Below are 23,362 nucleotides of genomic sequence, written 5' to 3'. Positions count from 1 at the left end.
TTTCCAGAAGTTCTTCCTCTGTTGAGGCTTCAAATACATGGCCAGTTTTGCTTCTAATTTGTAACTGATATTTGCTAGAATAGAGTGAACTCTGTCTTTCCTGTTAAAATTAAAATGAATAACTGGGTGGAATTTGCTAGTGGCTCTCTTTCTTTTGGCCAGTTTAAGGTTCATCCAGTCTTTGTCCCTTTTGGTTATGAAGAGTTTGATCCGGAGATCCGACATTTGAGGAGCCCTGTGGGAATTAGGGTTTTCAACTCCTTTCCTGGTTGAAAGCAGTGCAGTTGGCAGTCTCTACGGGATGAGATGACTTCATACTCCTTTCCTTTTTTTCTGTTGGAACCTGTTGCCTGCTGAGAGGAAGTGGATACCTGGACCTGGCAGATTTCCTTGTGGGTTTTAAGGGAGGATTTTTTGTAATGTTAGCCACTTGCAGGATATCCCAGTGCAGTTTTCAGCTCTTCAGGTGAAAGGAGATGAACTCTCAGATCTGTATCCATACTCTTGTTCTACAGAAGATCTCCCCCCACCCCCATTATTTCCTGCAAAGGCAGGAGACCTGGCCTTTGGAGCCTGACAGGAGACAATGACCAGCAGGAATGTCAGTTCTTACAAAACGACAAGGAAAGAGGCCTTGACTTCATCCTGTAGCTAAGGAGGCGAAATGCCCCAGGAAGCAGGATCTGCCGCTTCCTGCACCGTCTTGCAGCTCTGCTTTTGCTGTAGACAGTGATGAAACTGTCTTTGTGGGAGACATTTTCAGGGGCTTCTATTCTCTTTCTCTCAGCCAGTGCTGTTTCCTGCTTCTGGACCGGGGGGGGGGGGGGGGCTTCCCTGAGGGCCAGACGCCTGGATCATGGCGAAGTGGGCTGCTCTGCTTTGCTGGGGTTAGGCCAGCTTTGTTTCTGATGGGAGGGGGCCCTCTTTTGGGGGAAAGCCTCAGGAAGCAAAAGAGACACCAGGTTGGCTGACAGTCTTGTGTCTCTGTAATCCCACAGGTTGCAATTTCCCCAGCTGGCCCTGAGGCGGAGGTTGGGCCAGCTGAGCTGTATGTCTAGGCCTGCTCTGAAACTCCGTTCTTGGCCTTTGACTATTCTCTATTATCTCCTGCCTTTCGGTGCTCTTAAACCTTTGACCAGAGTGAGATGGAGGCCTGTGAGCCGGGTAAGTGCTTGTGAGTTTGTCTTGTGCTTGTGGTGCCCGGTTGTTGTGAGGGGGGAGGGCGGGGGGCTCTTGGTAGGCCACAGAAGCTGAACCCCCTATGGCCGCTGAAGGGTGAGGAACCCCGAGGAGTCTGTCCTTTCCTTTCCTCTTGCACCTCGCCTGCCTCCACAATGTCTCTGCAGAAGGGACCTCCAGGGAATGCTTCTGCCTGAAAACTGCTGACACGGTGGGAGAGAAAGTCATGCCAGGTTCTGCTCATCTGGTAAGCTAGAGGAGGGTTGGCACCTGTCTTGGGCTGCTCAGAATTGTACCATGAAGAAGTAAAACTTCTTGGCTTTGGGAGCTGCAGGACATGCCTGCAAAGGGGTCCAGAGCCCCCGCCTTCCTTTCCCGGCACCCTTGGGGCTTTCTGGGTGTGGTTTTGGACACATGGGTGTTATTTGAGAGGAAGCAGCTCTGCATCCTTGTGGAGAATGATCCTTCTGAAGGCATCTCTGTAGGGCCAAGGGGTTTTTCTGCAAGAGGTTATGGTCACAGCTATTCAGTTGTTCCATTTAATTACGAAGGGACATTGGCATGAAGTAAATAATTAGCATGAAAAGCGGGTGTGGTGGCTAGCGGTTGCTTTTGTTTCGGACTTCCCAAAGCTCCTGCTCTTTCCTTCTTTGTTTTCTATCTATCTTGGGATGCTGCTGTTTCAACTGTGAAATAGAAATTAGGACAAAGGCTTAACAAAAAGAGTCTGAAGTACTCCCAAGAAAGTAAAATGAGGAAATGATGCCTAATATATCAGTTAGCAAACTCTAATGCCACATACCAGTTTATACATTCTAAACTTTACGTTTCATATAATTTCACATCAATGTATGTGTAGTCTTACCTGTTTTAGAATACAGTGGGCTGGGGGAAGAGGTTGAGGAAAGTATTACACTTTCTACATTTGTCTCTTGTTTTGGAATTGATGTAATTCATGTGTGAACTCTTGGCACACCTGTGCATACCTGTCTATTATTATTATGTCTATACTATTATGTCTGCATGGAGAGATCTGTAAAGAGTATCTTCAAAGTGTTCCTGTTAGAGATCCGTGCAATGTACTTTCCATCTTTTGAACTTTTGGCTTGAGCCCAAATGAGGGTTTTACCCATTGACTGTTATCAACAACCTGCAGAGCAGCTGGGATCCTTTGGCCTTCACTTCTTGGACTGGCTGGCTGATGAATGCTCTGGTTGGAGATGGTCTACTGAGGGGTTAAGAAGCTGAGAGGCTCTCTTGCCCTTCTGCAGTTCCACACACTTTGCAGCCCTGGGGTTTGGCCCCTGTTTTTCTTGCTGCTATTTGAGGGTACATTTTATTGTACTTGACATTCTTGGGCCCCTTTCCCAGTGGTGGGATGTCAAATAATTTAACAACTGGTTCTCTGCCCTGATGATTTCTTCCAACAACCCGTTCACCAAACTGCTCCACTTCGGGAGAACAACCGGTTCTCCTGATGGGGTACAAACTGGCTGAATCCCACCACTGCCCTTTCCCACAAAAGCCAATTACGGGAGGGGGGAGTTGTGTCAACTTTGGGTAGAGGATGATGCATGTTGAGATTTCCATGAGGCACCCGTTCTCCCAGCCCATGTGCCACGGTTGCCATATTTGAATTTAAGGGTCTTTAAAGCAAGCCCGAGTCCACAGAGACTTCAGAGAGGAGGACAGTTTGCATGCAGCTCTTGAATGAATGTTGGGTTTCCTGTAGTGAGAGATTAGCTGCTGCTTCCATCCAATGCACCTGGAACTTGGCAGAGAAAAAGGTCATTTTGGTAAGCACTTAAAATAAACTGGAATCACCCAGTGGACTGAGCCTGATAAATAATGGAGGCTGGTATGTCTCTACTGTTCTTGCTACTTTTATCCCCCCGCGGCCCTCAAAGTGTTTTCTTATAAATGATTTTTAAAAGGGACCATGTTTTCAAAGGCCAAAATTTTTCCTGTTTTGTGTTAGGGAGCTCCTAGTGAGGGGCCCTGGAATTCTCTAGAATCAGGAGGCTCATTAGGAAATAATAGAGGCTGACTGGATGTATTGTTCTCAGGGCAGCTGTTGTGATGGCAATAGACTGGAATTTGGGTCATGTGGCAGTTCCTGGCACCTCTCTTGGGCAAATGAAGCTACACACACACACACACACACACACACACACACACACACACACACACACACCCCTGGGGCACAGAGGCATTGCTCTGACCCTGGCATTGCCGCACCAATAAATCCTTGAAGAACTGCACAAGCAGGAATGATGTGGGATGCAATGATAGCAAACCACCAATCATGTTAGTTTCTTCTTTAGAAACGCTCCATTCCCAGGAAAACAGACACTTGGAAAACAGGACTTTTTTTATCTCCTTGGCCTGCAAGAAAAGTCCCTCATTCTAGCCTGCCTGATGAATTGCAGCTCAGCCATGTCTGGAAAAACATTGTTTGTCACTCCTGTTTTCGCACTCCTGCCTGGTTGCATGGAGGAGGAGGAGGAGGAGGAGGAGGAGGAGGAGGAGGAGGAGGAGGAGGAGGAGGAGGAGGAGGAGGAGGAGGAGGAGGAGGAGGAAGGTGCACTTGAAGCCAGAGTTGGAGCGGTTAGAAATATTACTCAGCTTCAGATGATTCTCACCAGGCTTAAGGAGGAACATTGTGGTCTCTTTCAGCACTTCCAGTCTTGAGGCCAGAGCTAAACTATTGACCTGGCCCTGAATATACTTACGCAAGTACCTCAAATCCTCTACTGACCCAGTCTTCCTCAACCTTGGCAACTTCAAGATGTGTGGATTTCAGTTCCCAGAATTCCTCAGTTGGTTTTGTCCACACACATTGCTCTACTGGGGAGGGGGGTATGAAGCTAGATCTCCCGTTCCTTTAAAATTCTGGAGTGGCAGTAGGCCAGAAGTAAAAGATGATTCAACAAGAGATCTGAGGGTATGTGAGGCACATTTTTTTAAAAAAATCTAAATTTTGATTTTGTTTACAACTTTTATAGGTACATAAACTACCTTTTAAAGGCCTAACACACTTTTATTTGAGGTCGAAAATGCTATTTTCTTGGTCATTCTGCAGATGTGTTGTTGAATGAACACCTTTGTCAGGTGCACCGCTGGGCCAAAGAAAACAGAGAGGACAGTCAGAGTTGTGTCTCTTCCTCCTCATGGGTCACTAACTACCTGGTAGATCTGAACTACTGTATCTTTCTGCTTTGTCCTTGGTCCTCTCCTATGACTTGTATACCAGGTGAAGTGGAGCCAGTGCCTGTAATTTTAGAGATGGCCAAATTGTTATTTTCCAGACACTCCAAGATCTCTTTATTAAACTTAAGCTAAGCTACCTACAATGTTCAGTCTCTTGTGATATTAACCATCGCCATCACAGTTCCTTTCAATGGAGCCTGGTTTGTTAATACTCAGTCCTCAACTTCTGACATTCTCATGCTTGTAATTTGGCTGTGCAGAGAGATTTTGAAATTGTCATTCTGCAGTCACCAATAGGGTTCTACAATGAGTGTCTAGCAAGCTCATGTGTCGTAGAATGAGGATCTCTGCCCCTGAAGTTATTTAGTTATTTAGAACAGATGTATGGGAATCCATTCCTTAAGGGGTATGCACCAGTCAGACTTCTAGAATCAAATGCTACCGCCAAATAAGCCGGCTGTGCAATACAATCATCCTTAAAGTGCCTTGGGAACAATGGGATGGACAGCTAGGATAATCCTTGTGATTAATAAACTGACTTGGTAGTTGCCTGTGCTGTAGAATTGTACCATTTGCTTGTTTCAAAGAGTAGCCCCCAAGGACTTTTAAGAACCTACAGCCACAGAGGATTAGGGGTTAAACTACTGCTCACTATCCAGAGTCAATATTAATCATCCCCTGGCAGCACCTCCTAGCAGCCAGACCCTGTCAAAAGAACAATCGGTGCTATGACAGAAAAATACAGGCAGTCCTTGGATTACAAGGCGTTCAAAGTTGTGACTGCGCTGAATCAGGAGGATCTTCAACCAGTCCTCTAAGATTGGAAGATCTGCAAGAAATACCATTTGCTTGCAAGCGAGAACTGGTGTTACCACAAACTAGACAATAATAGAAAATAAAGAAGCTAAAATGCTTTGTGACTTTAAAGTTCAAACAAATATCTTCCAGACAACATCCCAGGTTTAACAACTGTTGGTAAGAAAGACAAAAAAGTGTTCCTTCTTGAAGTATCCAGAAAAGTCAGAATAGAAGAGAAAGAACTGGAGAAAATCACAAAATATAAAATCCTGCAAATGAAAGTGAAACAACAATGGCAAAAGAAAGTGAAGGCAATACTAGTAGTAATTGGTGTCTTGGGTGCAACCTCAAAACATCTCAAACACCATCAGCATTGACAAAATGCCCATCAGTCAATTGCAAAAGGCAGCTTTATGTGTGAGAATACATTGAACACCATTAAACAACTTCTGCCCATCCCAGCTCTTTGGAAAAAGACCTGATAGGTGGACAAAAATGCCAAACTCAGTCTAACCATCTGGCTGTGTGACCAACCATAATTTCCTAACTTTGTATGCCGTCCAATTTGTGCGCACATTGTTAAGCATGTCTCTTCTTCTGATTAATTGCAACAGGCAGGAAAGTTGAAGAGAACAATTGCAGCCAGTGTGATTGCATAAAAGGCGCAGTGAAAATGGGAGCGTCAAAATGGATCAGTACAGAAAACAAAAGAAAAAGAGAGCAAGAAAAAAATGGTTCAGCCTGGTGCCATTAACGTTTGGAATGGCTGAAATTTACAAACGATGCTAAAGCCAACAAAAAGTGTTTCCAAAAATAAAAAGAAGGGGAAAGAAACTGTGTCCAGAAAAGGCTAAAGGATAACGGAAGAAAGCAGGAGGAGGGGCATCTCTCTGAGTCCTATGTTGACTTCTTCCCGAGCCAAAGAGGACGTATTCCACTGACTAATAGCGAAAGCAGAATGAAAAGGCAGGACTGAAACTTGAGCCAGACAGAGCTACAGATGCGTAGAGCTGCAGAGAATGAGTTTAAAGTTGCAGAGAGGTCAGATGTCTTGCATCCTTGGCTACAGAGGGAAACTCTGGCTGTTACTTTGGAGAAATCCTAGACTCTGGGTTGTTTAAGTGTCTCTATTTGAAACAAAAAATAAAGTAAAAGGAGGATGCAGGAATTCTAGATCAGTCAGTCTGGCAGCAACATCTGGGAAGATTCAAGAGCAGATCATAGAGAGGTCAAGAGTTTTGAAAATAATGCAGGAATTACATGAAGTTGTCTCTTCTCAAAAAACAAATAATCTTCAAAATTATAACAAACTTCTTTTGTAAATCTAATGTAACAATAGCAATAGCACCTAGACTTATATATCGCCCCATAGTGCTTTAGGTTTTCACGGGCACTCAACCAGCTCAACTGCACCTCGAAGGCAACCCTATCGAAAGAGTAGACACGTTTAAATATTTGGGGTCGATCATCGACAGCCAACGTGTAGTGGCTACAAATGACATCAAAAGCCGCATTGGCAATGCTACAGCCGCATTCGCCTCTTTAAGGAAGTGCCTGTGGAGCCAAAATGACGTGACGATTGCGACTAAGATGAGGATATTTAATGCTTCCATCCGCACAATCTTACTGTATGGCTCGGAATCGTGGACTTTACTTAAAAGTGACCTGAACCTATTAGAACGATTCCAGCTAAGATGCCTGCGCAACATTCTGCACATAACTCTACGGGACCGATGGAAAAACGAAACGGTATTGCAGCTGTGTAAAAACCAAACTACAATCGAACTTTACCTAAGAAGACAACGACTTAGATGGTTTGGACACGTTTGCCGTATGGACAATAGCCGATTACCTTACCGATCGATTAACTCGCTGCGACCGGATGGGTGGAAAATCGCACGATATGCCCCAAAGAAAACGTGGATATCCCAAGTGGCTCACGATCTTCAACCACTCCATTTCTCGATAACCGATGCCCAACAAGCCGCCCTAAATCGGAATCAATGGCGTGCTGTAATCCGTGACGTCCTGCCCCTGGCCTTCACAATGCAACGTTCACTGCCTTATGGACGTTGACATTTACGAAGATTAAGTCCAAGTAAGTCCAAGTCCCATAGTGCTTTACAGCCTTCTCTAAGTGGTTTACAGAGGCAGCCTATAGACTCAAAAAATCTGGGTCCTCATTTTACCGATCTCGGAAGGATGGAAGGCTGACTCAACCTGAACCTGAGCCTGGTGAGAATCAAACTGCTGGCAGTCGGCAGAGTTAACCTGCAATAACTACTGCATGACCACAGTTCCTCATTAATATAATATAGGAACATTATCCAGGCCATTCCCTTTTTAAAATTTTTTATATCCCCTTTAATTATTAAGTCATCAGCCAGGTTTTTTTTGTAAGTCTACACCATTCTTTTAACTTACTATTTTTAAATTCATTTTCAAATTTGTCTTAATCTTCTCCAGTAAAACTTGTTCTTCTCCCATAACATCTTTTAAACACATTTTCTATACTCTTAACATTAATTTCTGGATCCTTTGTTCAAAAATCACTTTCAGTGTATCAAATATTACCATATATGCTCTATTCTGTATTAGTTAAATTTGTGTTTCTCTCCTTTAATTGTAAAGTTTAGTTCCTTCTAGTCCCCTCTTGTGTTCAACTTTCAAAGTTCATCCTATCATTAAAAAAACAACAACAAATTTTCTCATGGGAAGAATTTTTATACTTAATTCCAAAATCTTATCCCAATTTTTTAGAGTCTTAGTTCATTTGTAACATTTTTTGAAATAAAAGGTAAAGGTTCCCCTCACACATATATGCTAATTGCTCCTGACTCTAGGGGGCAGTGCTCATCTCTGTTTCAAAGCCGAAGAGCTAGCGCTGTCCGAAGACGTTCTTTGTGGTCATGTGGCCGGCATGACTCAACGCCAAAGGCGCACGGAGAGCTGTTCCCTTCCCACCAAAGGTGGTTCCTGTTTTTCTTCTTGAATTTTTTTATGTACTTTCAAACTGCTAGTTTGGCAGAAGCTGGGACAAGTCACAGGAGCTCACTCCATTATATGGCGCTAGGGATTCAAACCGTCGAACTGCCGCCTTTCTGATCAGCAAGCTCAGTGTCTTAGCCACCGCGTCCCTCTTTTTTGAAATAATTTTTATTTATTTCAAAGATAAAATATTAAGCATCTCTGTGGAGCACTTGTGATCAATATCAAGTCTTCTGCGTGTCTGGAGAGGAATTGCAAAGAGCCGGCCTGCTTGCTGGCCCTTCATTATGCCACGATCAGCAGTTCTGCTTTTAGGGAAGCCATCTGCAGTTGTCCATTGGTTCCCCAGAAGTCCTGAGCAAGAGCCAGTCCTTCTTTTTTTATATATATACTTTTTTTATTTTCCATTTTCATAACATATATAATCACATGTATACTATTACATAGCCAATATCCTATTGTATTAAGTAGTAATTACATCAGTTTCTCTTGTCATCAACGCCCAGAAAGATAAAAACCCATTATTGGCTCTTCTGCTCTCCATACACCTCGTTCTTCTACCTCTCTCCTACCTCCTTTCTTCCCTCCATCATCCTTTTCTACTCTACTTCCCCTTCCTTTCTCCTTCTCCTCTCTCTTCATTCCACTCCTCCTTATCCTCCTCATCTTCCCCCCTTACCCTCTCTCCTATCCCTCTCTTCCTATCTTTCTTCTCTCCTCTGTTTCCCACTCTTCCTCTCATTCACTTGGTGTATTTCAGCTTCTCAGCAAACTCCATTCTATGTTGATGGTATTTATGCTTCCATATCAATATACTTAACATATCTTAGTTTTAAAGAAACAAGAGAAGACAGTATACATGTGCAATCATATTACTTTAAAATCTAACACCCCTCGTCAAGCCTAATATACATCCCTCCCTCCCACCCTCCCCCCAACCCCCCCCCCCCAGCCTTCCCTCCCCCGACTTCCCAGAACCCATACACGGTATAAATCTTTAACAAAAACAGTCTAAAATATATTTGAAAAAAAGAATAGAAAATTGATAACATCTTTACATTGAACTTAGCCCCTCCTTGCTAGGCTAACTTTAAACAATTTATATCATTCCTGATCTTAATGATAAGCTATCTGGAATTTCTTAGTCCCATCTTTATTTTGTATATAATCGATCCATTTTTTCATTTATATCTCTTGTTTGAATGGTCCTTAAGATATGCAGATATTTTAACCATCTCGGCTAAATTTGTGACTTTCAATGTCCATTCTTGAATTGTAGGCAAATCTTCCTTCTTCCAGTATTGTGCCACCAACAATCTAGGTGCAGTTATTAAGTGCAAAATCAAATTAATCTCTATAGCTGTACAATCAGTAATTATACCTAACAAAAATAACTGAGGGGTAAACTTTATCCTTTTTTTAAGAACATTTTGCATAATCCGCCATATTTTAATCCAAAATGCCTTAACCTTTTTGCAAGTCCACCATATATGAAAATATGTAGCGTCGAGAGAATCACATCTCCAGCATTTGGGTTGTAAGTTCGGATACATAGAAGCCAACTTTTTAGGATCTAAATGCCATCTATAAAACATCTTATAAAAGTTTTCTCTCAAGTTTTGGGCTTGTGTAAATTTTACATTTCTTACCCAGATCCTTTCCCATGTATCCAACATTATTGGTTCTTCAATATTTTGAGCCCATTTTATATACAGTCTTTAACTAATTCTGTTTCAGAATCCATCTGTATAGTCTCTTTATATGCATTAAGCTTTGATCTCTTATTTGTTTAAATAAATTATGCTCGACTTGCATAAAACCAATTTATTGATCTGTTTTCCACCTGGCCTATAGCTGTCCATACTGGAACCATGTTTGAATTACCTTTTCCTCTTTTAATTCATCCAAGGATTTTAGTTGTAATACACCCCTTTCTAGGGTAAGAAGCTGTCTGTAAGTAATTATATCCTGTTTTTGAACTATGTTCATATTTTCTATTGCATGTCTAGGAATTGCCCACATGGGTATCTTATCATTTAATTTGTATTGATATTTTTTCCAGACCCGCAGTAAAGCATTCCTTAAAATATGACTTTTAAAATTCTTGTCCACTTTTTTGTTACATAGCAGGTAAGCATGCCAGACATATACCAGATCATACCCCTCAATATTAAATATCCTATCATTCGTTAAATTAATCCAATCACTAATTACAGATAAAGCTACTGCGTCGTAGTATAGTTTTAAATTGGGTAATTTCAAACCTTCCCTCTCACGCACATCTTGCATTATTTTTAGTTTTACTCTCGGCTTCTTCCCTGCCCATACAAATTTATTAATACCCTTCTGCCATTCTAACAGGTTCACATCTTTTTTAACAATAGGTAGCATTTGGAAAAGAAATAAAAATTTAGGTAAAATATTCATTTTCACTGCTGCTATTCTTCCCAGCAAGGATAACTGTAACTTTTCCCATTTTTTCATCTCCATCTGTATACTATTCCAAAGTGGTTCATAATTATACTTATATAACTCCCCGTTTGAGGTTGAAATATGAACTCCTAAATATTTGACCTTTTTAACTATTTCGCATCCTATCATTCCTTCTAGTTCTTCCTTTTGTTTAGTATTCATATTTGTAGCTAATATTTTTGTTTTCCCTAGATTTATTTTAAATCCTGACACTTGACCATATTGATTAATCATATTCATTAAGATCATACTAGATTCCTGCGGTTGGGTTAATATTATAACCAGATCATCCACAAAAGCACGTACTCTATATTCTTGCTGCCTAATCTTAATTCCCTTTAGGCCCTCCAAGCCTAAATATTCAACAATATTTCCAAAGTTATAATAAACAGTAATGGGGACAAGGGACAACCCTGCCTTGTACCTTTTTCAATTTGAAAAGAATCTGTTAAACTTCCATTAACTATAATTTGAGCTGTTTGCTGTTGATATATTGCTTTAATTGATTGTAAGAAACGTTCTCCTATTTGCATTTTTCGCAGTGTTTTCAACAGGAATTGCCAGTTAACTCGATCAAAGGCTTTCTCAGCATCCAGAAATATGAGTGCAGCAGGAATTTGGTTATTCTTTCCCAAATATTCTAGTGCATTAACAATTAATCTTACGTTACTTCTCATTTGTCTCCCTTGAATAAAACCTTTTTGATAATTATGAATCAATTGTTGAATAACCAACATTAACCTATTTGCTAGTATTTTAGTAAAGATTTTATAATCTACATTAAGTAGTGATATAGGTCTGTAGTTTTTTGGTTGGGTAATATCTTGGTCTTCTTTGGGTATCAGGGATATAAAAGCTGTCTTCCAAGGTGGAGGTACCTTACCTTCCGTTTGAATCTTATTAAATAATTCCTTAAGAGGTTCTACCATTTCTAATTGTAGATTTTTATAATAAGCCACTGTCAAACCATCTGTACCAGGTGCCTTCCCTGCCTTTAACTGCTTAATTACCTGTAAAATTTCCCCCGAAGTTATTGGTTGATTCAATCTTTGCCTCTGCAATATCATATTCCTCAAGTCTCTTGTGGTAAAGTAAATCACAATGTCCCTTGGAAGTTGCTTCTGTCCAGCCAGCCAGGAGTTAACACGATAAACCTTATCAATTTGCCAATCAAAATTCCCCCCGGCCTTCCCATCAGAATATCGAAAGCTTCTGAGAGAATCTGTTTCAGATTTTCCTGGTTATTTTCACGCAAACCTCTTATTCTTAGTGCAAGCTCCATTTGTCTATACTGTAACATAATAATTTCTTTTTCAGCATCTCCGACTTTTTGTTGAACCACGTCCATTTTGGGTACCAAATTAATATTAGAGTCATTAAGATCTTCTAATCTGCTTTCAATTCTGGACACATAATCTGAAAACGAATTAAGAACCCCCAACATATCGTCCCTGATCTTCTGAACCCGGGTCTCAAGTTTATCAGACAGTTCTTTATGAGCAACGGATATCTCCTCCTTAATTTTTGTTTCCATCGTAACTACATGATTTTTAAATGCTTCAGCCAGTTCCTTCTGAAAAGTTTCTTTAGTTAACAGCTCCCCTATTGGGGGTGAAGTAATGTAGTTTTGTGCCGGGGGCAGGCGAACTGCCCGCACTTTTTGAAACCGGGGGGGGGGGGGGGGGCGCAACCTTTTGGATAGGGTTTTGCTTAGAAGCCATTCCAAGTTTTAATCTTCTTCAGCCAATTAATAAGTCTCTGCTGGTCAATTGTGCAGCTGTTGCTGTTTAATTTAGTATTAAAACACTCCTTTTCTTTGAAGTTTTAAACTCCGTAGAAGTTCAAAGCCCGATCAGTGTTACGAAGCTGCTCGGCGCCATTTTGAATATCTCTTTAGCAAGTAAGATATCAGAAGGAATTCTTGTAAAAATGAAGCTAAGGATTAATACAAACAATTAAAAGTTCACGTGTATAGGGTCTGCTTGTCTTGAATTCAATAAATCAAATTTTTGTTCTGAGGATGGGTGGTTTGCTTTGTGCTGCTAAAAAACAACAGGAATTCCTGGCACAGAGACAATTCTGCTACCGGGTGCCCTTCCTCCCCTCCCAGAGTCAATCTGAGAGAGTTAGTTGGCGCATTGCCCAGCACAATTAGCTCACCTTATCTCCTCAGCCCGAAGAAAAGGTAAACAAGCTGTCAGACGGCTGATGGATTGCTGATCAGACTGTTTAACGCGACCAGGATTCCGGAGCTGTAATGACCAGCTCCCACCGGCAAACCCCTCCCCCACCGAAGCCAAGAGCCAGTCCTTCTATGGGACTTGGTTCTTTTGCCCCATCTTGCCTGCTAGTGTAGGTCACCCTGCGTGGGGACAGGAAGGCTAGGAGATAGCCCCCATCTCTTCTCTCCCACTTGCAGTTGCTGCCCAAGGAAGCTCTTTAGCCGCTCTCCCTGGATATGAAAGCCCCTCCGTGTCCAGCCTCGGTTCCCCATGGCACATAATCAGGAGTGCAGTAAAGGTGGGGAGAAGGGAGACCATGGTCCTTAGGTTGAGAACTGGATTTGAACTGAGCTCAGTAATCTTAAGGGGGCTTAAAGAGCGAGAGAAGGAAAATCCCATCCCAAGAGCAGCTGCAGGATGGCAACCTTCTAGTTAAATTGGGAGATGAATCACCAGAAAGAGGAGAATGTCGTTATTCAGCCTTCGAGGCAATTGGATAGAGATTATTGAATCTGTGTTCCAGGCTGCATGCAATGGGCAAGGCCCTGGTAAAGGCATCATTGGCTATTTGGTCTGCTGGCAGAGACTAAGGACACTCGCCTTGAGAGGTTGGTGTATCTCCCTTCCATAAACAGAGAGCAAAGCATTACATGCGGCCCAAGAAGACGCTCTCCAATGAAACAGACAATTGGCAAGGGGTGCAGCCCCTGCCACTGCCTGAGCTCAGGTCTTTCCTGGGGTACCTCTGGCTTCCGTGGCATTTGGTTCTCTCAAAGTCCAGTGCAATCTAATCCTGGACTGAGAGTCCACAAGATCCCAATTCCTATCCTGGCTTGTGGCTTTGTTGCCTGTGGCTGACTCTAAACATCCGACATGTCCTTCCCACCTGTAGCATGGTTGTAACCAACCCAGTTTAAATCTTGATTATCTGAGCCTTGGAGTCCTTGATCTTGGGAGGTTCCAGAGGGCCTTACTGGGATCCCCCTTTGTCGAAATGAGATCATCAGGATCAACAGCCATCTGTGCCAACTAAGCCACCCACTTGTTTTGCCCCTCCTACTCACCTTTTCACCAGTCTGCTGATCTTACAAAGAAATGTGACTCTCATTTGCATCAGTGGAATGTTTTCAGATGCACTTGCTTATTTTGGAACCTCTGGCATCATGAAAGCGAATGGTCCCTAAATAGCAAGAGTCTGGATTTCAGATCTCTATTCCCATGAGGTCAGAATAGTAAACAAGATTATTAAAAACTTGACACTGACTTCAAAATAACAGAAGTAAGTGATTCCTGCTTGAAAGAATATATCTGGACTCTCCTCTAAAGGAATTCTTTTCAGAGAGCAAAGCATAGAAGAGGCAAAAGAGACACTGGCGTAAATCAGTTTTAGCTGGGTTTTAAATGTTGGAGCTGCCCCTAGAGAAGGCAATCCCCATTAGAGGTCCACGTGCAACAATGAATTTTAAAAATCTGAATTATAATGGTATCTGATTATCTTGTCTTTAAAAAAAATCAGCCTCATGAACTTCGTCTATATATGTGTTAGGAAAATGTAGGCTAGCCTTCACGATCTTAGCAGCCCAGGCAGTAAACAGCTGCTACTTGTTCTTTTCAGCAGCAGAAGATTGAAAAATGGCTCCCGCTTAGAAGACTTAATTTGCTGTTTGTAGATGCCATTGAGCCTCCAGCAACAAGCTTCTTAATGGCACCACCAATACCTTTATCTTCAGTAACTGATGACCAGTTTCTCCTTAGTGTGGAATGAGGGCTTGAAGGTTCTGCTTTAGACTTTAGACACAGGAGGTGGGGCTGCTGTGCCATCAGTGCAGAGCAGGGATCTCCAGCATTGGCAACTTTAAGACTTGTGGGTTTCAACTCCCAGAATTCCTCAGCCAGCTATGTAGAAGACTGGCTGGAGCTCTGCTATGGTTAAAGGTAGAAATGAGGGTGGAATCACCCTACAACAGGTGCATGAGAAATTGACTCTGTCATCATCTCCAGACAAGGGCAGAGATGAAGGTGAAGGAATGTTAGATCTCCCTTCAAAAACCATGGAGGGTGAAGCATTGAATCTTACTGGGAAGAAGGTTCTTCTGTTGAGAACAACAGGATATGTACAACAATTGGCAAAAGTGAAGGGACTTGTAAACAAACCAACTTTGTAATTGTAAGGGGAAAATATTCCAGCTTCTTTGGAAGTCGTAAACAAGTATCTCTTATTTTAGCTCCACATTGGTTCTCTCAAAGCCTAATGAATCTTAATACTGGGCACAGAAGCTACAATTTTTACAATCTTCCGTAAGGACCCGAAATGATCTCTAAAGATAAGGGATGCCAAAGATCTCTGCATAAAGGAGGGTTTTAATTAGAATTTAAGGTGTCGTGGTCTCACATGAGTCATCAGACACTGGACTCCACTGAAGTGCACAGCCGTGTTGATAACACACTGCAGAATCTTATAAGTGACTTTGGAAATAGTGAAATGGTTGCCTCCCATCTAGATCAGATAATACAGTTGAGCCTTTCCATGAGAATCTTGGCCAGGCAGGTTTGCCCTGGACAACATACTGCAGGCTACTTTCACGGTCTAAGAGAAGCAATCACTACTAGTTAGGATATCCTTTTTAAAGATATTTTATCAGTTTTGGAGACACAAGAAGTAACCTGCAATTCTGGCACATCTGCCCCATCCCTTTTGATGATCCCTTTCTATGGACCCAAGATGGTTGACTGATCATTTGGGCCAGCTGCCGGTCCCTGTGATCTTTTATTCTTGGAGTGACAAACCGAAGATGGATTAAGCCGTTAGTTGAAGGGAAGAGGCACATTAAAGAGCTTGGCTCAAGTCCAGCCATAAAATCAACAGCAAGAACTACAGTAGAACCATGATACGTTAATATCAAGATATAATTTTCAAGCTTATCTTTGCCATTAATTTCTGACAGTAACTGCTGAAGAGGATGGGAATTATTAAATAACAGTAAGCTGTTCAATTGCTTTGAAATTTATAACCAAAGCCATAAATGGACACTTGTCTGAAATGGTTTAGGATCTCCTGCTTGAGCAGGGGGTTAGACTAGAAGACCTCCAAGGTCCCTTCCAGCTCTATTCTATTCCGAGAGCCTGAGATGTTTGGGGTCGAAGGCCTTCATGACTGGCCTTCCTTTTGTTCATGGTCTCAAGGTGAACTTGCAGTAGGCAGGTGCTATATCTTGACTATACCTTATAGGGGTAGAATGTGCACTTTTAGATGCTTCCTCCCGTCTCTCCTTTTAAAGTTTCATTATTTGTACTATGGCTTGCTAACCCTTTTCATTTTCTACCAAAACCAAACCCAAAGCTATGGAGTTTTTGCAGCATAATTTCATAAGGCTTGTGGGTTGTAAATCTATTGGAGAGCAACCATCCCAGTTTGCAGGAGAGCTCAAGCAGGGAATTAGTCTGGACTCACTTTGTAAATACAAGAGGGCAAATTGTGCCCCCCCCCTTTGAGCCTTATTTAGTATTTCCCAGGCATTAAATAGTCTGGGGAAGATTCCTGTATTATTGGCAGCGAACAATAAAGTTGTTCTGACCCAAGCCTTAGCGGAAACCAGAAACAGACCCCTTCTCCCGAAAAACCCCTCTTTATTTATCTCCTGTGAATTAATGGCATTCACACACCCAAAAGTCCAGGCAAAAGTCCTTCAAAAAGTTAACCAGAGCAACAGATCTTATCAGTTGAGATAGTTGCCCATGCCATCCCTCCTCAGAGCTCCAAGTGGAAGGGTTTCAATAGTGGCTCCCTGCTCTGTTTGGGGTTTTTTGTCTTTCATCCTTCGGTCGTTCCTGATTCTCAGAGACCACTTGGATAGAGTTCCAGTTAAAGGAAAAGCAGATTGTGTTGATACAAGAGACTCCCATGGAGGGTCTATAGCAGCCTTCCGAGTGCCAGTATCCCAGGGGGGAGGCAGGTCCTTTCTTCTGATCTCCAGGGGGATTTTTCTCTTTCTTCCCTCAAACTGCAGACGACCCTTGTGGCCACACCGTGGCCCACCTGAACCCCTGCCTCTCCCTCTCTCTAGGTCTCTTTGTACAAGTCAGTTCCAACCCGCCTGCTCTCCCGTGCGTGGGGCCGGCTGAACAACGTGGAGCTGCCCACCTGGCTGCGGAAGCCCGTCCTCAGCCTCTACATCTGGACCTTTGGGGTGAACATGAAGGAGGCGGCCGTGGAGGACCTCCATCACTACCGGAACCTGAGTGAATTTTTCCGACGGAAGCTGAAACCCCAAGCACGGCCTGTCTGCGACCGGCACAGCGTGGTGAGTTTCTGGGTCAAAAGGCAGCTGCTCTGCTTCCTCCTTTTCCGTTTTTGGATAGGGAGGCTCTAGGAAACCTTTTCAGTTAAAGTTGTTTTAATGCTGCTTGTTTGGGTAAGTTAATCACATCCATATTATTCTTATTGCATTTAATGAAAGTAGAACAAAGTTCTGTAAATTTGAGTAGCCATTGATATTGGTTAGTAGAAGTGGAAGAGAAAATAGCATTCAGCTTCTTTTTACTCTTCCTTCTCTACAGATCAGTCCTTCGGATGGAAAGATCCTCAGTTTTGGACAGGTGAAGAACTGTGAAGTGGAACAAGTCAAAGGCATCACTTATTCTCTCGAGTCCTTCCTGGGTCCCCATGCCAGTCACGAGAACTGCCAAAATAATCCAAGTAAGTCTCCCCTTTGAGCTCCAGGATCCTTCTCTCCAGAGTTTGCTAGTGGGGCAGAGGCAGCCCTGTCTTTGAAGCATATTTAGAAGGATGAATTGCACCAAGGCCAGGCAGCCACCCCACTCACCCGCTAGAAGCATCAGGAGGAGTTAAGGCGCCAGGGACACTTCGCATCTGCATCACCTCCCCCCTTTTGCTCAGCGGAAGAGGCAGCAGTGGGGTGAAGAGACAAAGGCTGGCAACCCATGGAAGGCAGCCATGTCTGTGCCGTGGGAGGAGGCCAGGCTTTCACTTCACTTCTCTTTGTTGCTCACTTGCTCTGCTTGTCCTCCAAGGAGGCAAACTCCTTCCCATCTTTCCCCCGGGGTAGGTAGGATTGAGAGAAGGTCTTGGGCAGACATTCAGGCATTGCATTGCCCTTGCGGTCTGCTCTTTGGCCAAGGATGACCAGATCTCTAGTGGTCTCCGGGGTAGTTTTTTCAGAAGCCACGTTTGCAGGGCTTGGTGACCCGATTGCTGTTCAGCTCCTACCCCTCACACACAAGCAGGAAGCGGTGCTCTGTAATTCAGTCTGATGGCTCTAGATTTAATATAAATTTGCAGGGGGAAGGTGCATGTTGGTGCACCACCACTGTTCTTGTGTTCACTTCTGGATTTTAATCCGGAATGAAAGCTCAAGATCGGCATTCCAGCTTCGCTTCTGAGCTTCTCTGTGTCCTGAATAAGGCCATATGCAGCAGTAGATGTTTTGCAAAACCAAATTGTTACAAGAAAACGCTAGTTCCCGTCTCCAAGGCTCAAGGGACAGTTAGACTTACCTTGTTAAAGCTATGGCCGTTCATGCTCCCCCCCATCCAGTTGCCTCTTGGTCTTCTCGCTCTGGGCTGGGCCCTCCTTTACATGCAGGTAATGCCAGGATCAGCCCTTAGCTTTTGTCCGGAGCAGGTGAAGGAGTGAAGGATTTGAGTTGCTGGATCAACTCTGGGCAGCTTTGCAGTTCTTTCTCAGAAAACCTTCCTTTGCTGCTCTTTTCCAGCTTCCTGTTGCGAGTCCTTCCAAAAACAGCTGGTCACAAAAGACAGCAACGAGCTCTTCCATTGTGTGATATACCTGTCCCCCGGAGACTACCACTGCTTCCACTCACCCACCGACTGGAAGGTCTCTCATCGGCGTCACTTCCCAGGTAGGCCTCTTTCGCAGGTGGGAGGGCCAGAGGCAGCTCTTCACACACTTGACATTTGCCCATGAAACAAGGGGAACATTAGTCCTTCTCCAAGGAGCGCTTAGGAGCAGCCTTTCATCACAGTGGCCTGGAAACGGCTTCTGTGTTTCCTTATTTATTTAGATTTATATGGCCGCCCACTCCCTCCCAGTGATTCTGGGCAGTTTACAAACAATAAAAACCCAATATAAAAGAATAAAACCACCACAACCCGTGACAAGACAAAATCAAATGAGCCACTTGATGGGCCCCATCTCACTCTGGGTCTCCCAGAACCATTGCAGGCTCTTCCCGGCTGGATTGATGCCAACATCCATTGGGGGAGGGCAGTTTGAACTCCCTAAGCTCATGCTGCAAGAGGCTCTTCTCCCCACTTCAGAAGAATCTGGAGTTGGTGATTCTCCCCACAGTCCTCTGCAGGTAGACAAGAAAACCTGACAAAGAGGAAGCCTTGAATTAGAAATCATTTTGGGATCCAAAGTCTTTGTCCCAGGGACCGATCAAAGGTGGCTATTCTTAAAGGAGATTGGCCCGCAGCCCTCAGGCCGGAACTTTATTTGCTTAGCAAATGCTGGGCTCTTTCAGCCACGGCCCAGTCCTTGCTCCCTTGAACAACTGGGAGGTGCTGGAAGGCATTCTAGCAAGAAAGGGGGCTGGGTGGAGTCTTGAGAAGCCCCATCTCTGGCAGCTGAGTAGGGTCAGGAAACCAAAAGGGAGGGGGAGGCCTTAAGCCCTTTCCCATCACTTCCGGCCCCCTCAGAGGTCCAGGAGAACAGCACCCGCTTCAGCTAACTTGAGCCGTAGTGGCACAGTGGCTAAAGTGCAGTATTGCAAGCTAACTGATCTCGCTGCCAAGCGTTCGATCTTGACCTGCTCAAGGTTGACTCGTCCTTCCGTGGTGGGTCAAATGAGGACCCAGATGGTTGGGGGCAAGAGGCTGACTCTGTCAACCGCATAGAGAGGGCTGGAAAGCACTGTGAAGTGGGATGGAAGCTATTGCTAGTGCTATCCCCACAGTAGCTCAAACAGCAGCAGTCCAGAGCTATATGTAACCTTGCGGGAATTCCCTTCCTGGGGGAACGAATCAAGTCCCCACCTCTAGTTTTTCTCCCTCAGTCTGCCCTGGCAAGCCCTCTCCCCCTTCCTCTCTCTTCACTAGCACTTAAACTTACAACATTACCACCCCATAGTGCTTTACAGCCTTCTCTGTACGGGTTACAGATTTGCCCTCAACAATCTGGGTCCTCATTTTAGCGACCTCAGAAGGTCAGGGTCAAACTCCAGATAGTGGGTAGAGTTTGCCTGCAATCCTACATTCTAACCACCAGGACAGCAGGTTCAGTGAATGCCTGGGACCATCCTTCTCTTCTGGACATTGTCTTCAAACATTGGAGTGCCTCAAAGGGCCCCCGAGATGGTCTTCTGGCATCTCCCCTCCCACAACCTCTCTTCTCTTCCCAGCTTTTGGATAAGCCAAAGCAACAGCAGAGACTTGCTCTCTCCTCAGGTGCCCTGATGTCTGTGAACCCCGGCGTAGCCCGTTGGATCAAGGAACTCTTCTGCCATAACGAGCGGGTTGTCCTGTCGGGCTATTGGAAACACGGCTTCTTTTCCTTGACAGCCGTGGGAGCTCAGAACGTGGGCTCCATCCGCATTTACTGCGATCAGGTGAGGAAATTTCAAAGGGAAGCATTTGTAGGTGGTGTGGATGAGCCCCGGCATTCCTGCCTACTGGCCCCTGCTCAGAGGCACAAGGACACCAGGCTTTAGAATAGCTGGGGGGCCACCAGGTGATTGAGTTGGCAGGGGGGCAGCTTAGATGGCTTGTGGACCCTGGAAGCTGCTGCTCCTGCCACTTTGAGGACACCCGAGTTGGGTCAAGGCTGGCAGGGTTTCCCCAGGATCAGGCAGGGCCACCAGCCTTGGGTTCCCCCATCAGCCTCACCCATCTTTAACGCATGGAGGTTGGACAACGGATGAAGCGTGAAAGTGGCCACCTGCGCCTTCCTCACCTGCCATGTCAACCCCCTTTCCCCCTCCCCCCTCTCTCTTGGCAGAAGCTGCAGACCAACAGCCCTCGCTACAGCAAAGGCTCATTCAACGACTTCAGCTTTGTAACCCACAAGGACCATGAAGGCATTCCCATGAGGAAAGGAGAACATTTAGGCGAATTTAATTTAGGCTCAACAATTGTTCTGATCTTTGAGGCGCCCAAAGATTTCAACTTCTACTTGAAGCCTGGCCAGAAAATCCGCTTTGGGGAGGCTCTGGGGTCCCTCTGAGGTCTGGGTGGTCAGAGGGGAGGGGCTTTTCTATGGACAGGGACTCCGTTCATACAAGGAAGCCGTTCGGTGTGGTGGAGTATTGCTCAGCAGGACCTGAGTGAAGAGAATGAGTCCTTAGTCTCAACCGGGGGGGGGGGGGAGCGGGGGGGGGCTAGCCTCATCAGGAGGGTTGCGGATTGATGGGGGACCGTGGCCCTTAAGAGCATGGATCAGGTGGCTTTTCTTCCCTCGGGGATCCGGAACGACGGCAGCTTCTCCCTCTTGCTCAATACGCAGCCTGCCTTTGTGCCGCTTCTCAAGCTCTGCACAGAGATGCTGTAAGCTCTGCAGCCAAGAGGAAGAGGAAAGGCAGAAGGAAGCTCTCTCCTTTAAAGGGACAGGATCCAACTGGCCTCATTACATTTAAGTTTACATACACCCATTTTTCAGTCCAATCCTAGAGAAGAGGGAGGGCTAAACAAAAAAAATGCAGCTTGAATTTCGATTAAGAAACCGGCTAAAATCTAGTTCTCTCCCTTTAAAGCAGAGGTTTATGATGTCCAACATCAAGTCTGTGTTCAGCGTTTCACTTGTTCAGCATTTGGATTGGAGGAGCCCAGCTGGTCTCTTCCTCCAACTTCTAAAATGGTCTTGCGGTGCTGGGCCTTCACCTTTTCTGTGTTGCACGGGGGAGATCATTCTCCTTTCTTGAACCTGGCTTGCCGAAACGCACCCCAGTCCCACTGCAAGGCACGAGTTTCCTTCTCTTCCCTCTGTGCAGGGAAGTGGCCGGTGGACTCTGCCCAGCACTACTAAAAAAACACCTTTAGGAATATTAAATAATTCTCATCTCTTCTCCTATGAACTAATGTCTAATTCTCTGCTGGAGCTAGTCAAGGAGGCGGCTGAGAAGGAAGCAGAATTGATCACGATAAATTCTCCCCATTGCCCTAAAATATCATTTATAGGCTTTAGACTTTGGGGTGATGCCACATCACCCCAAATCTGCCTCTCTTTTTTAATGGCCAGTAGTTTTAGGAGACACCCAGGATGTAGCTAAATATAGGACAGGACTTGATCAGAGCAGTGTCCTATTTTCTCTATGACGAGGGCCTTTTTCTGTGGCTGTGAGGGATGAAAGGCCAGAAAGTGGGTCCTTTGTGATGGCTGGTCCCTTCCTTCCTTCCTTAATGCAGAAGTGAAGTCCTTAACCAGAAAACAGCTCTTCCATCCTCCAACATTATCCTGTACTCTGCTGCCATTGGGAGACAAAATGACAGATAGCTGTGCCTTGCTCTATCAGTGGAGAGGAATCACTTGCTTCTCTTTGCTTGCATTGCAGTACAATTCTGGGCTTTCTGTTTTCTGGTTGCTCTGACTCTGCTGTAGAGGAGCCCCTTCAGTTGGTCTCCGTCGTCAGAAAGCAGTTCAGGGCCAGGTCCTGTGAAGCGGTGGGCTTGGGGGGGGGGTGTCACCCAAACCCTAAACAAACGGGAGTGGGTTTCTTGGTGACGCTGTGAATTTCTCCAACATGGAGAATCCTTTTATTTTTCAACTGTATCAGTAGCACAGTATTTTTGTATGTCAAAATGTACAACTTAAGACATTAACTCATTAATGGCAAATGTTTTAAAGTAAAAATAAGAACTGACTCTGCTTTGACTTTTAAAGTGTTTTAATTCTGAGAAATCCTCCAGAGGGGTTCTCAAAAGCAAGTCCCCTCTTTCTTTCCTGGGGTGGCTCAGTTTGAGGGTCCTCTGAGGAATGCGTGGGAACTATCCAAACCGGTGGGAGCAGCTTCTCCGGCCAGGCAGAAGGAAAGGCAGAGTCCTCCATGCGCAACCACCCCAGCAGGAGGTGGAGGTGCCGTTGCCTACGTCTTCAGAGCCGCTCGGATGGCCTGGACGCGGCTCATGTATTTCTGCATCAGCTGCCGCTCTCCTTCCAACGTGCTTACAAGTGAGGCAATCTGCACCTTCAGCTGCAAAAAACAAACCACCCCAGGAACATGAAGAGCCCCGTGGGTGAGGGACAGCCCAATTCAGCTACGGAGAGCATGGCAGGCTGTACCTTTCTGAAACGATGGCTAGCCTCCATTTTTCCCTGAGCTACCACCAACTTCTGCTTACCCTTGGTCCTCAATCCCCTGAACTGCCAGTTTCATTCTAAGTTTATTTCTCAGGGGGATTTGGGGGAAGCAAGAGCAGCTTCATTTACCCCAAGCAGATTTCCAAGCAAAATGTGGGGTTAGCCATAAAATGTCTCCCCTAAAAGACAAGAAGCCTTATTTTGGAGTGTGTTAACAGGAGTC

At 44.6% G+C, this 23,362-nt stretch overlaps 2 protein-coding genes across 12 annotated transcripts in view; one reads left to right on the top strand and one right to left on the bottom strand.

The window, feature by feature from the left end:
- PISD (phosphatidylserine decarboxylase) overlaps window positions 1-21,194 on the top strand; it is a 69,577-nt gene extending 48,383 nt beyond the window's left edge. For 2 of the 5 annotated variants that reach the window (XM_087705904.1, XM_014068312.2), the window contains exons 2-7: window positions 999-1,164; window positions 16,934-17,170; window positions 17,427-17,565; window positions 18,602-18,748; window positions 20,295-20,455; window positions 20,845-21,194. In XM_087705904.1, coding sequence (XP_087562030.1) covers window positions 999-1,164; window positions 16,934-17,170; window positions 17,427-17,565; window positions 18,602-18,748; window positions 20,295-20,455; window positions 20,845-21,069 — 1,075 coding nt within the window. In that variant the 3' untranslated portion in view covers window positions 21,070-21,194. The remainder of the gene's footprint in view (window positions 1-998; window positions 1,165-16,933; window positions 17,171-17,426; window positions 17,566-18,601; window positions 18,749-20,294; window positions 20,456-20,844) is intronic. The other 3 variants (XM_014068314.2, XM_014068313.2, XM_087705903.1) reach the window with 2 other exon arrangements.
- The window catches only part of SFI1 (SFI1 centrin binding protein), a 55,526-nt gene continuing 41,304 nt past the window's right edge, over window positions 9,141-23,362 (bottom strand). For 5 of the 7 annotated variants that reach the window (XR_015695543.1, XM_087705896.1, XM_087705899.1 and 2 more), the window contains one exon: window positions 22,502-23,032. Coding sequence is in view for 5 of the 7 variants with exons in the window: in XM_087705896.1 (XP_087562022.1) it covers window positions 22,925-23,032 (108 nt within the window). In the remaining 2 variants the exon portion in view is untranslated. Of the gene's footprint in view, window positions 9,493-22,501; window positions 23,033-23,362 lie in introns of those variants that run through there. The other 2 variants (XR_015695544.1, XM_087705898.1) reach the window with 1 other exon arrangement.

Source organism: Thamnophis sirtalis, unplaced genomic scaffold, assembly GCF_051295495.1.
Source record: "Thamnophis sirtalis isolate CommonGarterSnake01/CBP01778 unplaced genomic scaffold, rThaSir2_p1.2 scaffold_2, whole genome shotgun sequence".
Classification (NCBI taxonomy): Eukaryota; Metazoa; Chordata; class Lepidosauria; order Squamata; family Natricidae; genus Thamnophis; species Thamnophis sirtalis.
Note: the sequence above shows the minus strand (reverse complement) of the source record. Positions and strands in the feature narration are given on the sequence as shown.